Here is a 16077-nt window from a genome sequence, read left to right on the forward strand (position 1 = left end):
AAATCACCACATCGCGTCTATCTATAAGCGAGCTGCACACTGCCCAGTTGACACAGGAATTGTCACTTGCACAATCGAGGCAGTGTCACATCGTCACAAAATCGTCATCGTAAAGTTTATAAATTGCATTACTTTTTAATTATTGCCAGTGTTTAACCATTCAGTGCTCGCGCGTTCTCCTGGAGACCGTGCGCTCATGCACACGCACACACATAATGCCAGGTTCACATTACTCCGTTTGCAGTGCGAATGTGGTGCGTATTTTTTCCGCGCTCATGTTAACAGATGAATAAAGCGTGCACACTGCACACGGTTGATGTCCAGCAGTGCGCTTCAGTAGCGGGCGGTCTGCAGCAGTGCAGAGATTAAATAGTTATAAATGATAAAAAAAGAAAGGCTTTAAAAAGATCAGTATCGATAGATACTGCTTTTCTGTGATCGGCCTCAAAAATCCTGATCGGAGCACCCCTAATTATAACTGTTTTCAATATTGATAATAATCAGAAATGTTTCTTGAGCAGCAAATCAGCATATTAGAATGATTTCTGAAGGATCATGTGATAGCTTTGTCATAGCTTTGCCATCCCAGGAATAAAATTAATTTTTAAATTTATTGAAATAGAAAACAGGTATTTTAAGTTATAATAATATTTTACAATATTACTGTTTTACTCTATTTTTTTTATCAAATAAAATGCAGCCTATGAGCATTGAAGATTTCTTTCAAACTATTAATAACTCTTACCAACCACACACTATTAAATGGCAGTGTACATCTGACCACAACAGAAACAGCACATTACAAGAACAAGGAACATCTAACAGCATTTGACTAAAGAGGCTCTACGGTGTTTTGTTGCGGTTTACAGGGCATCTCTGAGTGCAACCCAAGGCCTGAACACTCAAGCAGAACACAGAAAAATTAATAACATGGGCCCTACTAAGACTGGTAACACCAGGTTAAACGAGAGCAGACGAAAGTAACAGACAAAATAAGGAAAATCTCCACTATTTGATATATCTACAAATCCTCTTCTGCATCTAATTTAGACAATAACAGTTAAGTTTTGTTTTGCCTGAGGAATCTCCTCTATCTGCGATAACTTGTTCCACAAAAAGTCCTTCAATGGTTATATAAACTATACTGCACTCCGGGCACTTAGCAAATCAGACAACATACTCACCACTGAATTTAATACAGGTCTCTGTCTGCAACATAACTCTTCTCTGAGGTAAACAAGGAAATGTCAGGCTGTCCTCTTCAGTGCTCAGCCCTGTCACCATAATTACAGAAGGGAAGAGGGAAGGCTTTGGCCGAACCGTACACTTAGAGGTCCATTTGCCAGTAGAGGGTCGATCCTGGGCCTGGCTAACAGATTAGATTTGCCTGTTATGACCTGGACTCAAGGAGACGTAATGCAGACATAAATATCTATTACACAGCTTCCCCCTGCACTCTGCTGTCTGCCCATTACAGCCCACAGACACCCAGGTGCAGCGAGCTGGCATTCAGACAGGCTTTCAGGAGCTGCTCTAACAGCCATGGACTAATGAGCTGGAGAGCTTCTCTCAGTATAAAAGACCCTTTGGGAACCGGAATGCTGCGGACTTTACACTAACCCTAACCTGAAATTCAACACATCTGGTCTTGGTGTTATTCTACTGTTAACACTGCACATGTTATTATGAAAACTACATTTTTAGTTAAAATAAATAAATAAATAAATTATTTTTTTCTCTCATAAAAGTTTTGTAATATTATGCCTTTACTGTCACTTTTGAACAATTTATTGCATGCTTGCAAGTAAAAAAATCATTTCTTACTGGCCCCGAACTTCTGAACAGTACTGTAAGTTTTGGCCATATCGACAGAGACGGAGATCTTAAAGAGGAAATAAGGGAGAACAGAATGATGGACAGAGCTGAGACGAGTGTGTTGACTGAAACTGAATCATCAGTTTTTTTACTCTCCAAAGCGCAGGTCAACAACAGGGCAAATCATCAGCACAAAAACATTATTAGGATGAACAACACAAACACATCCTTGTGACACAAAGTCATCTACAAAAAACAAAGGACATAATTAATCATTTTACTGTTACACGGTTTCATTTTAGAGACAATCTGGAGGAGTGGAGTGGAACAGATGAGGAACAGACTGAGTTTACAAGAATTAGCTACACTTAAATGACAATTTTATAAAAAAAAAAAAGGCACTAAGGCGAGGGTGAGGGATTAAGTATTTATCATCTGTCACAGTGCAGTTATGAGCTAAACCTTTTTCACGACCATCGTTTTCCTCATAGACGAACAACAAATTGCCTTGAAAAATTGAACTTATGGGGGTGCTGAGTGCTTAAGGAGAATTTTACAAGGTGGACAGAGGCTGTAGACACTGGGGGATACATTCATTTACATTTTCCAGTCATTTACATATTCACAGATTTAAACAAAGAGGTATTTAAAAACACTCAGTTTAAAAGTTCACTGCTACACCTTGTTTGTTAAAAGGAGAGTTCATCCAAAGCATGAAAAATTGGTCACCCTCATGTCATTTGAAACCTGTATGATTTTTTGTCTTGTGGAACACAAAAAGAAAATATTTTGACAGAATTGTAATTTTTTTGGAGAACAATCCCTTAACACCGTACTACTGCTAATAATAATTTATATATTAACAGTCAGTGTTCACAGTTTTGTGACGTGAAAAACTAAGCCAATTTCATTTTTACATATTTTTCATCAATAAAATATTATTGATGCTTTATCCATATTCATTCACTGTAACAATTCTACTGGAAGACATATTGACAGTAATTTGATGACATATGATTCTCTTATTCAAAAACATATCTTCAATTTACCGTCCTGAGAGAGAGAATTAAACTGAGACTAACTGAAATTAAATCAAATAAATTAAAAAAAAGAGCATGAGGGATAAGTTAGCACTATATTGTATATAATCTTATAACAGCATCAATGATACTTAAACTTGCAATCAGATGGCCAAATGTAATCTTGTAAGGCTTTTATAAGCCTAATATATAGACAACTGCAAAGAGTGAAAGTGAGTGAGTGTATTTTCTAGGTGGCTGCTCTGTCAGGTATAGTTCAGGAAGAAGAGTCAGCCACAGGTGGATGAACAGTAGACAAACCACACACACTAGCTCAACTAGTCTCAAACAAAATGCTAAAAAATTCATGTCATATTCTCTTAATGTTAGGATTCACTTAATATTGTGTGAGCCTCAAAAGCACAGTGTCAGATGACCAAATGGTTCTGTTACACTAGGCAAATGCCATGGGATATAATTCGAAAGTTTGGATGATTAGCTTAACAGGTCTCAGAGTCTTGGCAGGATCAGCACTTCCCGCCCTGCTGGCTGATTAAACTTCTGCTCAACACCAATTACATTCTCAGCACTCACAGACACAGGCAGTTAGCACCAAGGAGGTCAGGCCTGCACCTTTTCACACAGAGCAGGAAAGCTGTTACAACCGTTAACTAGTAGTCACCATTCCAGCTGGCATGACTAAGCAATGCAATGTTTTCTGGAAACAGTTCAGCAGCCCAGTATGTCATAATGCCGTGTCATCTGGATAGACTTGGATTGAATGAACAACAGATCCGACAAGCTGCATCCTCTTTAGTTTTACCCAGAGGCTGTCACTCTCAAAGGACAACAGTATCAAAAGGGATGAAATGCAAATATCATTTGAAAATGAACTCTTTTTTTCCTGTAGATCAGTTAATCAAACGTGTTGACGCTTCAATCTGGCAAATCCTCAGATATGCCCCTCACCAAAGCTTTTACAGACAACAGTTTTATTTTTTAGTCTAAATAGATCCATCAAATTGGTTTAAGGCGTCTCTATTTGATGATGTGATCAGCCAGAAAGAATATATTAAACTATGTTCAGAAAAGCATAGTAGTAAAAAAAACAAGTTGAGTAATAATGCCAAAAAGTATACACTACCGTTTAAAGTTCATGAATGTATATTAGGGTGGCCCTTATTTTTGGACTTTTGAAATCTTCTGCTCTCAACCTCCCAGTCAACTCTCCTTAATGAGAAATGGAAACAAACCAAATTTTACTGAGATTGGACTACGTTTATGGTGTGCTCAACAAAGTTGAAATTCTTAATATAGTCTTAATGACAATAAGAGCACGTAATTAATAATTATACAAAACCATTAGTAAACTGTGAATTATGTTAAAAACGAGAACAAGCATGTAAGAACACGAGAACACACACAAACCGGGAACACACACCCGGAGCAGTGGGCAGCCATTTGCTCCAACACCAACTGGAGCAGTTGGGGGTTCAGTGCCTTGCTCAAGGGCACCTCAGTCGTGTTATTGAAGGTGGAAGACAGCGCTGGTCATTCACTCCCCCCACCTACAATCCCTGCTGGTACTGACACTCGAACCAGTGACCTTCAGGTTACAAGTCTGACTCTCTAACCTTTAGGCCACAACTGCCCCTCATCTCTGACATCAGAAACAGTCAACATTTTATCAGTGAACGAAAACTTTGCTAATATCACCAATCAGCTCTTGAAGTACCTGTTGATAAAAAGATACCTTCGTTGAGCACACCCTAAATGACAAATTATCTGGATGGAATTTTGCATACATTACTAACTTCTAGTGGAGAAACAAATGAGGGGGTGAGAGGTTAACATTTTCCACAAAAAAAAAAAAATTACCCCCCAATAAGGGCCACCCTAATGTATATGTAATGTACTCTATGTGTGTGTGTGTGCGCATGTGAATTAAACGTAAAAATATCATTTCAATAATAAACAATTTAGCATTGTGTTCTATGATAGAATGCATGATATAACAATAATGTAATAAATTTGGCAATATGTTTATTTCACATACTATTTAAAATACCAGAAGTCTGCATACAGTATACACTGCAGTGAAAGTGAGATTACCATTCCTCACAAATCTATGGTACCTCTCAGAATCAGAAACCCCTTGTACATAGAGCAGGAAATGGTTAGGACATGTGACCCCTGACCTCGGAGTCTTTTGAGTTCTGCCAATGCAAAAGAATAAAGAGCAGCTGGGGGGCATTACTGATGCTGCACCTCTCAAAAACGGGTCACTACCTGGAGCTGCCCAGAAAAACAAAGACAAGAAACAAGAGAAACAGCGAGGGAGAGAGAGGGGGAGACCTCACCTGAACTCTCCATAGACTCAGCTGTGTTTTAAGAGCGGCTCTACTGAGTGTTTTAAGGAGTGATTACCCGAGGGAGTCTTTGGATGGCATGTGGTGCGTGTGCTAAACGAGGTCATCATAAGTGTCCCGTACAATAACGGAATTTAGGACGACTACCAAGAAAAATGTGTTTCTTCATGCTAAAACTAATTATATCAGTACTTTCCAAAATGGTTGAAATTGACTTCACACACCAAAACATAAATTACCAATCTGCCTGTGCAGCAGAATTCAGTCATATGCCTCATATATACTCACCAGCCTCTTCAGCACTGACCCGACAGAGCAAAAATAGAGAGAGAAAGTCTGGTGAAAGGACCATTCCATTAAAGATAATCGGGTCTGTGCTGCAGTTTTTCATGCTCTGAAAAGTCCTTATAAACTGGGTTTCTCTCTGACAATAACAGCCTAAGGGATCCGTTAGGCCTGCAGCGCTGGGTGGAGCAGGACTGAATGGATCAGAGACGGGCTGAATTAGAGAGGGTCGCTGTTCTCCATCACTAACCCTTCATTCATTACACACTCCATCCTAAGGCCCTCCAGCTTTGGCTTTATCGTACTTCCTATCTGTAGTTAAACAATATTTAATAAACACACACACACACACACACACACACACACTACACACATACCCTAATATTTCTCAACGGTATGACATTTCAACAAACAATTATATTCACTTAAAGCAACCGATCGTATCTATTTTGTAAATGCATGTTATACATATTATTGTGAATAATTCATCAATATCTGCTTCATGTTTTAAATTAAATAAAAATAAAATAAAATTATATATTTATATTTATGAACCCTAAGGTAATGCAAAAAAACATTTTCACTGTCTTATTTTGGTTTCCATTAACTATAGTTTCAATATAGTTGGACAGTTTGAAGTTGAGTGACAAACCACCAAAACAATCAAATTCTCATTGAAAACAAATATAATCATTACACAAAACACATTCTGGAAGGCAGAAGGGGAAGAAGAGGAGAATCAAGAACACGGCTTGTCAGCCAAGTGGCCCCTGGGCCAAATACAGTCCATTAATCAATTTATACAGACCTTTGATTGCTTTAAAGATCACGGAACTGCCTGATACATGAGAGTGCTCTCTGTACAAAACTCTGTGGTGAAATCAAAAGCACTCAAGTGGTCAACAATTGCCAAGCCAGGGGCACAGCATGCTTTTAGCTTCCAACGGTCATAGTTCAGCTACTTGCCAAACATGACCCAGATCAGCATAAGCACACATATTTGATCAAGTCTCACTCTATCAGATGTATTTATGCAAATAACTTGACTGTTGACACCAAGCATTAAACTGTTGCAGCTCATTTGATCAGAGTGTGTGCCGTAAAAAGTGTTATCGGGAAGCCCCACTGAACCTGCAAACATATAATGTTTGGTTCTATACAGCTATGAGTCATTCTTAAGCTTGAACATCGTTAAATAATTCTTTTTAATTTACTGATTAATGATCATGTGTAGTGTGTATATATATACAGGTATATATATATATATATATATATATATATATATATACATGGCTGTATTAGATCAAGAGGGTGCTTCTACTAAATACTGAGCAAGGGGTCTGAATACTTAGGACCATGTGGTATTTCAGTTTTTCTTTTTTAATAAATCTGCAAAAATGTCAACAATTCTGTGTTTTTCTGTCAATATGGGGTGCTGTGTGTACATTAATGAGGAAAAAAAATTAACTTAAATGATTTTAGCAAATGGCTGCAATATAACAAAGAGTGAAAAATTTAAGGGGGTCTGAATACTTTCCATACCCACTGTATATATATATGTGTGTGTGTGTGTGTGTTTGTATATACAGTATGACAACTGAAGACAAATGAAGGGTGTCTATCTTCTATCTTCCCACTGAGCATATTAGGGGTGTTTAGTTTTGTTTCTCATGATACCATTTCAGACTTAAAATGAAAATGCCATAATCTAATAACTACGTTGCAAAATGTTGGCCCTCCACTAAAAATTTAATTTGGATTTCAAAAGAAAGTAATTGAAGATCCCTGATTTTAGGGTAGAGAAATAAGTACACAGCAAATCTACAGAGAGTGAGAGAGAAATCCTGGATATGTGGAAAGTTGTGTCTTAAAATGTGTGTATTTGTGCTCTGTGCTGTGGCGCTTGTATAAGGTTGTCTGAGAGCAGTTAGAGAAAGAGAATTCTTGAAGAGGGGGAATGTGTGCTGGTAATTGCCTCAGTTTGGATATTTGCCCTGGGGTTCACAATAACAGTCCTCTCCTCTCATCTTAGAACAAGGGCCAATCATACCTCATGGCTATGCAACTACCCTCTGCAACACAATATAATAAGAGTCCACAAAACAACCCCTATTACTGAACTTTAATCCCAACAGTGATTAATGGATGCTGAGTAAAGTAATTCACTATTTAAAAACTGAAAAATTCAATATGATTAGTTCACCCCCAGTGCACTTGACAATTACAAAAAACTAGGTAAAGTACTGATTTAACAATAATTCACAGTTAATTTATGCACATAATTCATCTTGCCACAGAACAATTGACCATAATAACAGTTTCAACACTGCCATATACACTCCCCTCCAAAAGTATTGGAACAGTGAGGCCAATTCCTTAATTTTTGCAGTAGACTGAAAATATTTGGGTTTGACATCAAACGATGAATATGAGACAAGAGATCAACATTTCAGCTTTTATTCCAGGTATTCACATCCGGATCTGATAAACACAACTTAGAAGATAGCACCTTTTGTTTGAACCCACCCATTGCTGTACCGAATATCTACACTTTTCAAATTATCATATCGAAGTTAGAAATTCAAATATTGTGACTAAATTAATTTTGTAGGGTGTCACAAGTTTGTTAAAATTTCCAAAGGGTGCCGCGACTAAAAAAAGGTTGGGAAACACTGCTCTATAGGGGTTAAGTCTGGAGATTGACTTGGGCAGTCTAAAACCTTCCACTTCTTGCCCCTGATGAACTCCTTTGTTGCATTGGCACTATGTTTTGGGTCATTATCTTGCTGCATGATGAAGGGTCCCCCAATCAGTTTGGTTGCATCTTTCTGTAAATTGGCAGACAAAATGTTTCTGTAGACTTCAGAGTTAATTTTGCTGCTGCATCATCAATTAGGATTAATGAGCCTGTCCCAGAAGAAGCGAAAGCCCCAGCCCAAGCCATGACATTACCTCCACTTTGTTTCAGATGAGCTTGTATGTTTGGGATCATGAGCAGATCCTTTTTTTCTCCAAACTTTAGCCTTTCCATCACTTTGGTAAAGGTTAGTCTTTGTCTCATTAGTCCATAAAACTTTGTCCAGAATTTCTGAGGCTCGTCTCCTATTCTTCTTGCTGATGAGTGGTTTACATCTTCTGGTGTAACCTATGTACTTTTGTTCATGAAGTCTTCTGCGAACAGTATGTGATACCTTCACTCCTGCCCTCTGGAGGTTGTTGCTGATGTCACTAACAGTTGTTTTAGGGTCTTTCTTTACAGCTGTCACAATGTTTCAGTCGTCAGCTGCTGATGTTTTCCTTGGTCTACCTGTTCGAGGTCTGTTACTTAGTACACCAGTGGTTTCAGATGTTCCAATACTTTTGGTAACATGAGCAATGGGTGGGTTCAAACAAAAGTTGCTATCCTCTAAGTTGTGTTTATCAGATCCAGATGAAAATACCTGGAAATAAAATGTTGATCTCTTGTCTCATATTCATCTTTTGATGTCAAACCCAAATGTTTTCAGTCAACAGCAAAAATAAAGGAATTGGCCTCACTGTTTCAATACTTTTGGAGGGGAGTGTACATGGACTTTGTTTACATCACAGCTGCAACATATTTCACCCAAAAATGAAAATTCTGCCATCATTTAGTGGGCATATTTCTTTCTTCTGCAGATAATTAGGGTCCAAACGATACTAGACCCTACTGATTTTCATTGTTTGGAAAAAAAAAATTTAAGTAGCCTATCTTTCACAGAAGAAAGTCAGTCATACAGATTTGGAATGACATAAATGACAGAATTTAAATTTTTTTAACAGTATAAAAATAGAGGAGAGGAGAGGAGAGGAGAGGAGAGGAGAGACTGAACGTTTGCTGCTCTGTAAAGTGAAGCCATGATGCTCTTTTCTGTGTGAGCTGGAGAGGGTTTGAAGAGGGGCATTTCTGAACCTCGTATCACACACTGCAATTAGTGTGGGCTGAAGATGCCTCTCTGTGTGGGAGAGAGAACGAACGCTGGTGTGCAAAAAAGCGAGAAACAGCTCTGTGGACATTTGTATTGTGTTGAATTGGTGCAGAATATGTAGGGAGTGGGATCTGTGAAGTAAGGGACGTCCACCCTCACAAGCACTCAAAAGATGGCTGACAAAAAAAAAAAAAGAAAAAAAAAAGTTGCTCCTGAAAATAAGAGCTGTGCATGTTGTTTCCAAAATATCTGATTTTTTTTTCTGCTTCCATATTACACGTCTAGTAATCTACTATTCATTCACAACGTTTGATTCTTCCGCACTTCTGGAAGTTGTTGACTATATGTAGATGCTCAGCGGCATATCCGATGCAGCTGGCAGCTGGTTTCAAGTCAACTTTTTTTTAATAACCCTGCAATGCGGGCATACAGGTGTATAATGATGTATATTTCAAGATTATCTGGTATTTAGAAAGTAACTTTAGTTGCATTGAAGTGTAGGTTTGGTGTATGGGACTTAAAGAATAGGAAATACAAAACCATAGCTGTTTGGGTCAAGCAAGGTAGAAAACATGTATAAAAACAAGTTAGCTGAAACAATATTTCCACAGCTAATACTTTAGCTTCAGCTGCATATGGTTAATACTGAAGGGGTAGTTCACTGAAAATCTCATCTGAAATCTCATCTGAAGTTGTTTAGTATAAAAAAATGAGTCAAAACAACTTCAGTGTTACATGCCTTCTGAATCCCTACAATAGCTTTGTGCTAATTATACACATTTGGGGCAACAAGAGCGTGAACATATGACGACAGAATTTTTTTTTCAGTTGAACTACCTCTTTAATGCAGAAAAGTCAACGCTAATATAACTGCTGTTAAAGAGCCCCACTGAGAGCCCTCCTAGCCAAAATAGCAGGGCGAGTGGGCGAATTAGCACTCGTCATTGACCTGACACATGACATTACACAAACATTTTTGGGAAGTTTCATCCCTGACAAAGCCTTCAGTGAGTACCCAGCCCATCTAATATTAGAAAACTCTTTTAGCTTTAGAGGGCGAACATACCTGCGAGGACCCTATTGACGGATGAGTGTGTTGCCAGGCCCGGCTGTCCTCGCTCATGGAAGATTCCAGCATACGGCAAAAACTCTGGCAGGAGGAACCGCCTGGGAGAGATGGAGGGAAACAGAGGCAGTGTGAGAGAGAATGACAAGACATGTGAACCCAAGATTTGAGAGTTTTGAGGTTGAGTAACACATATCAGCATCACATGCATATTTCATAAAAAAAATTCCATAGTGCACTGTGACAAATTCAGCAAAACAACATATCCAGTACGACAGATGAAATGCGAAAAATGCTGATTTTAAATATAAATGATTACAAAACCAATTTCAATACAAATTACAATTGTGAAAAGTATCAATAAAAAGTTAAAATAATAAACAAATTAAATTCCCCAAATGTGTGCTATATACACTACAGTTCAAAAGTTTCAAAAAGACTTTTATGCAGCAAAGATGCAAATTTATCAAAAGTGACGGTAAAGATGGTTACAAAAGATTTCTGTTTAATCATGTGAAACTTTCTCTTTGAACATTCTATTCATTAAAGAATCCTGAAAAAATTGATCAGGGTTTCCACAAAAATATTAAGCATCACAAATATTTTCTACATCGATAACAGTTGACTAGAGTAATGGCTGCTTTGCCTTCACAGTAATAAATTACATTTTTAAATGGTAATAATGTTTCCTAGCATTACTGTTTTTATTAATATTACTGTTGTACTGTATTTTTAAATCAAATAAATGCAGCCTTGTTGAGCATAAAACACATTTAAACAAAACCTTACTGACCCCAATTTAACTTTTATTAAAAGTAGTGTACATTTATAATAATATAATATTTATTTACATTATTATTATTCTTATTAGAACATTGCGTCATTTCTCTCACATCAACTCTATTGAAATCAATTGTGAGTCAGGTCTCCTGTGTACTTTTTGTGCCTGCAGAGTGCTATTTGTATGACGCACAACACACTCTCAGCTGGACACTGCCCATGTATGCAGTAGACAGTGAGGCAGCTCACTAGGTTTTGAAACAGAGTTAGCATGTATTTCTGGTGTATTGGCAGACTAAAAGTGTTCCTACCTGGGCACAAAGCGACCAAGGGAGGGGGCAGACATGCGTGCGTTACGAGGAGCCCTATGTCTGCTTCCATTGTCCCTGTACGTACACACACACACACACACACAACTGCTCAGCAACAATATAATCATTAGATCAAACATAACTTGCTTAAAATCATTTGTCTTTTGTAATTTTGGAAAATAAAGTTAAAGCGTGAATACTTAATAAATTAAACAACTAAAGTGTGTGAGCATTTTTGCAATCACATTTTAGCTGAATGAGAACACCAGTACGCTCACAAGGTAAGAGTGGGAATGATTGATAAAGAACTGAAAGAAAAGAAAAAGTTTATGAAAATTTTTTTTGGCAGACATAAATATTAATATGAAGGCTAACTGAAAGACTGATGGGTTTCATAAGTATTCTGATGAATATGGATCTGTGGTCCCAGACTGCAGTGAACGCTGAACTCTCCAGCCAGCGGGTGGAATTATTCATCAGCTCAGAGGAGGGCATCTAATCCGTGCCAAAAAAAGAGAGAAAGAGAGGGGGAGAAGAGCTGCGTGGTTTGGAGAGGAGAGAAACAACGATATTCAACTAGTGGAGGGGTTGGAGAGTGGGAAAGAGAGACAATTTTTGGAGCATTAATGGTTCCATAAAAAGGACCAGTGACTAGTTGGCGGCTTCCAAAAACACATTTGCAAACAAATTAAGAGAGCGTTTGCATATTCAAAATATGATTCTGTACTTCATAACAGTTCCCAAAATAAGAGTATTGCTCAGGTTTGTAAACGTCTGATAATGAGATTGCAAGGGATGTGTAATCTCATAATTTGCTCATGGAAAAAAAATGTAATGGCTTAGTAAAAAAAAAAAAGAGAGAAGAAATCCAAAAGCAACTCTTATTTTTCAACCCCCCTATGCCCCATCTGCCTTTGTAGAGTCTTATCCAATGTCTTAACAAACGTCTGTTATACACACAGCCTGTATCCCCAACTCACATATCCCATGGGCACCTATTTCATTAGAACGCATTCTAATCATTACACCTAATTTACATTAAACTTAATAATATTTATGTATTCATTGTGTATACACTACCGTTTAATAGTTTGAGGTCAGCAAGAATTTGGCATTAAAAGAATTAATTACATTTTATTAGTTTTAAATGATTATTTTACAGTTTTATAATATTTCACAATTTTACTGTTTTTCTGTATTTATGATCAAATAAATGCAGCCTTGGTGAGCATAAAAGACTTATTTTGTGAACATTAAAAAAATCTTACTGACCACAAACTTTTGGATGGTAGTGAAATTTGTTTAAATATGTGAAAGTCCGAGCAGGTGGGCTTCCCTAGCTTGACCAATGTTTGTTCCTCATCAACTTAAACATAGTGGGCAGTTTTTCCTTGTCATCATTGGAATCAGTCAAAGTGCATTTCAAGCCAAGGCCAAACCTAATGCCAAGCGCTATAAGAAGAGATGCCACTGGCAACTCTGGTAAAATTGTTGGCAAGCTCAGTAAGTCGGTTGAAAAGCAGAAATGATAACATTTTGGGATTCAGAGCCTGCCTTGTATGTTTGTTCGGTTGCCTAGCAACAAAACAGGGAAATAAAACCATAGAGATTTTTACGAGCGGATGAGAGCAGGTAAGAATGCAGAAACAATCGCTTGGCACAGGCTTTGTGTGTCTGTGTTGTTTACTTACTCAAACTCCTCAAAGTTAACTTCGTTGCTCTCCACGCTGGGTGCAGGGCCAGGGGAGAGGCTGCTGGGACTGGAAGACAGGGGTCGGGGTCTGCTGGGGGGACGGAGAGAGCGCTGGCGAATGCTGTCACGCCGAGACAGATACTGGATCATACGCTGTGCGTAATATGCTGCAGGGGACAACCTACACACACACACACACACACACACACACACAGAACACAGATAGAACCCACAATGATGTTAGATATTTACTAGACCAAACAAGTCATCCTCCTGTTTCTATACTGATGTATTAATCAAATAAATACATGCACAGAGATGAACTGATTCACTATATGTGTGCCAATATTGGTATACTGCCAATACTGATAGAGATCCTTCAGCATCTTAAACTCATGAACTACAGCTATGGTTATTTTTATCTGTCTAAGCAGTTTTTTCAACTGGCCATGGTCATAACTTTTTAAAGTCAGACAAAAAAAACTAGATTGGCCCAATTTTAATTAAAGTAAGAAAAGTAAGACTGATTACCTCTTGGCTAACTGTTAGTTGGTCAAAATAGTTCTTAAGACACAGTCTTAACAGTACCGGACTGCCTTTTTCGAGAACCAAATTAGCTCCTACTCCGGAGCAGGGTCTAACCGGCACAACTGGTACTAATCTGGAGAACAGCGATAGATGGACGGACGCTGAAGTGCAGGCACTTGTACCAAATGTAGCACTGCCAGTTGTCGTTGGAGATTCTTAGTCTGCTAGTTTCCATTCTTTCAATCGCTTTACGTATACGTCGACTTTACATGTCCATTATTGTGAAACCCGCGAGACGCAACAAAAACACAGCTCCGATCACAGCGTCCTCCATCCTCCTGTTGTTAATGTTGTTCTTCTTTGTTTCTGTTGTTGAACGCTGCGCACAAATGAAGAAGCTGTCGACCGGCTTACGTCACTTCTTAGTACACACTCTCGGTGCGAATGCAACCCTTTAAATGGTACTGGGAAATAGTTCGCGCAAAATCGTCCCAGTACTTTAGTACTGTACATTTAGTTCTGGAACTAAAGCGGTGCGAAAGGCCCTATAGTGGCTATATGTTTATGCAACTGGCCCCTGTTCACTGAATTAGTAACATTTTCATGTTTGTAGAGTAACCATCTGACCTTTTCCATCCTGACAGGAATCTCCCCCGATCATCTTCTGTTTTTAAACATCTTTTATGCATAGCTGATATATACTTAATACTAACTTTAGTACCCACTCAATAAAAGCTGCATCTATTCTCATTTAATTCAGCTGCAGAGATGATTAGTTAGCATTTTGGCAGAAGGACTCGCTGAATGAAGCCTTCAAAACTAAAATCCTCTGTGCAGTTTAGACAGGAAGAGCATCTGGAGTTTCATTCTGTCTTGGACTAGTTGAGCAAGGACATCTGCCACCAGCTTGGAACAGATGAGCTTAATACTAAGACAAACAGAGCTAAACTCCAAATAAACCCCAGGGTGTGACAATGGTCACACATCCTCACCAGTCACAAAGAGAATTACTGTAATTATGAAGCCAACGAAACCGAATATTTTCCTCACAAAACACACACACACACAACTGCAGGGACAGAAACTTGGCAGAACTTTTTAGAGCTCAAAGGAACTGAGAATCAGCCAAATCAGTGACAGTCTGTCTGTAAGAGCCTAAACACACAACGCGCACACACAGTTTATCAGCATGTGTTTGAGGACATGTTTTAGGCCAATATACAGAGAGAGAGAGATCTGGGAAACTGGTTACTTGTGGCTCTGAATGTGTTGGAGTCAGACTATCCCTGTGCTCGGATGGCTTCTAACACCAGGTACATTCTGCTCAGGGGGAAATGAGTCTGTTGTGGTAATTCACAGGTTAGAGGTGTGCGTCAGCCTGTGTGTTTGTGCGAACCTGCTAGCGGGAGTCCGTGCTAACAATCCGTCTTGATCCCAGACCACAGCTGATTCCCCAGAGCTCAACAATGACTCACTAGCCATGAACTCACTTTATTATGAGCCTTGCTCACAGAGTCAGAGGATGCTGACAGGCTATGTGTGTGCCCGTTTGAATTAGGGGGACATTGGTGTGCTGGCAGGTCTGAAATGTCACTCCGCTGTACGGCAGCGTGACACACACACTTCCTCATTACCTAGACCTCACCGGCCAAGTGGCATGACCATGAAATGCAGTTCACACAACACACACACACACACAAACATACACATCACACACACAATGAATCACCTGGCCGGATCGGGATAGATGGGGTGGTCTCGTGATCCAGAGACGTCGTATCTGGAAAGAGACATCATGGATGACTCCAGCAGCCTCCTACAAAACACAATTACATTGCATTGTATGTTTTTGAATTGCGAAGACTTTCACTTCCTGCTCATTTAAAGAATCTCTGGACAGGACATCACAAAAAGAAGAGGAAGACCCATTTTCCTCCGATTTCCACTATGCTGTTTCTACAGCAACACTCCCCACCATGGGCCATCACAATCATTAAAAATCTCATTAAACTGCACAAGGACATTAGTATGCTCATTATCGACTGTTATGCGAAGGCTAAATGAATGTAATGTGTAAGTAATGATGTGCGCTCTGCCAGGCCTGGCTAGGAATCGGTTAATAACCCGTTAAATTGCGAGTCGTTCGTTAATCACGTGACAGACCCATAAGCTTAACCTAAGCAGTCTGAGCCAAGAGACTTAATAATAATAACCAACTCTTTATTACCTTTGTTACAACATTCAGTGTTATGGAAAAGAACCAT

The 16077-nt window shown here is 38.8% G+C and overlaps 1 protein-coding gene across 1 annotated transcript in view; it reads right to left on the reverse strand.

Annotated features, from left to right (window-relative positions):
* The window catches only part of ambra1a (autophagy/beclin-1 regulator 1a), an 81521-nt gene that overhangs the window by 52087 nt on the left and 13357 nt on the right, over window positions 1-16077 (reverse strand). The window contains exons 8-11 of the mRNA XM_016530739.1: window positions 15543-15629; window positions 13284-13466; window positions 11593-11667; window positions 10502-10602 (exon numbers count right to left, since the gene is read on the reverse strand). Coding sequence (XP_016386225.1) covers window positions 10502-10602; window positions 11593-11667; window positions 13284-13466; window positions 15543-15629 — 446 coding nt within the window. The remainder of the gene's footprint in view (window positions 1-10501; window positions 10603-11592; window positions 11668-13283; window positions 13467-15542; window positions 15630-16077) is intronic.

This window comes from Sinocyclocheilus rhinocerous, unplaced genomic scaffold, assembly GCF_001515625.1.
Source record: "Sinocyclocheilus rhinocerous isolate Xijiao unplaced genomic scaffold, SAMN03320098_v1.1 scaffold1115, whole genome shotgun sequence".
NCBI classification, from domain to species: Eukaryota; Metazoa; Chordata; class Actinopteri; order Cypriniformes; family Cyprinidae; genus Sinocyclocheilus; species Sinocyclocheilus rhinocerous.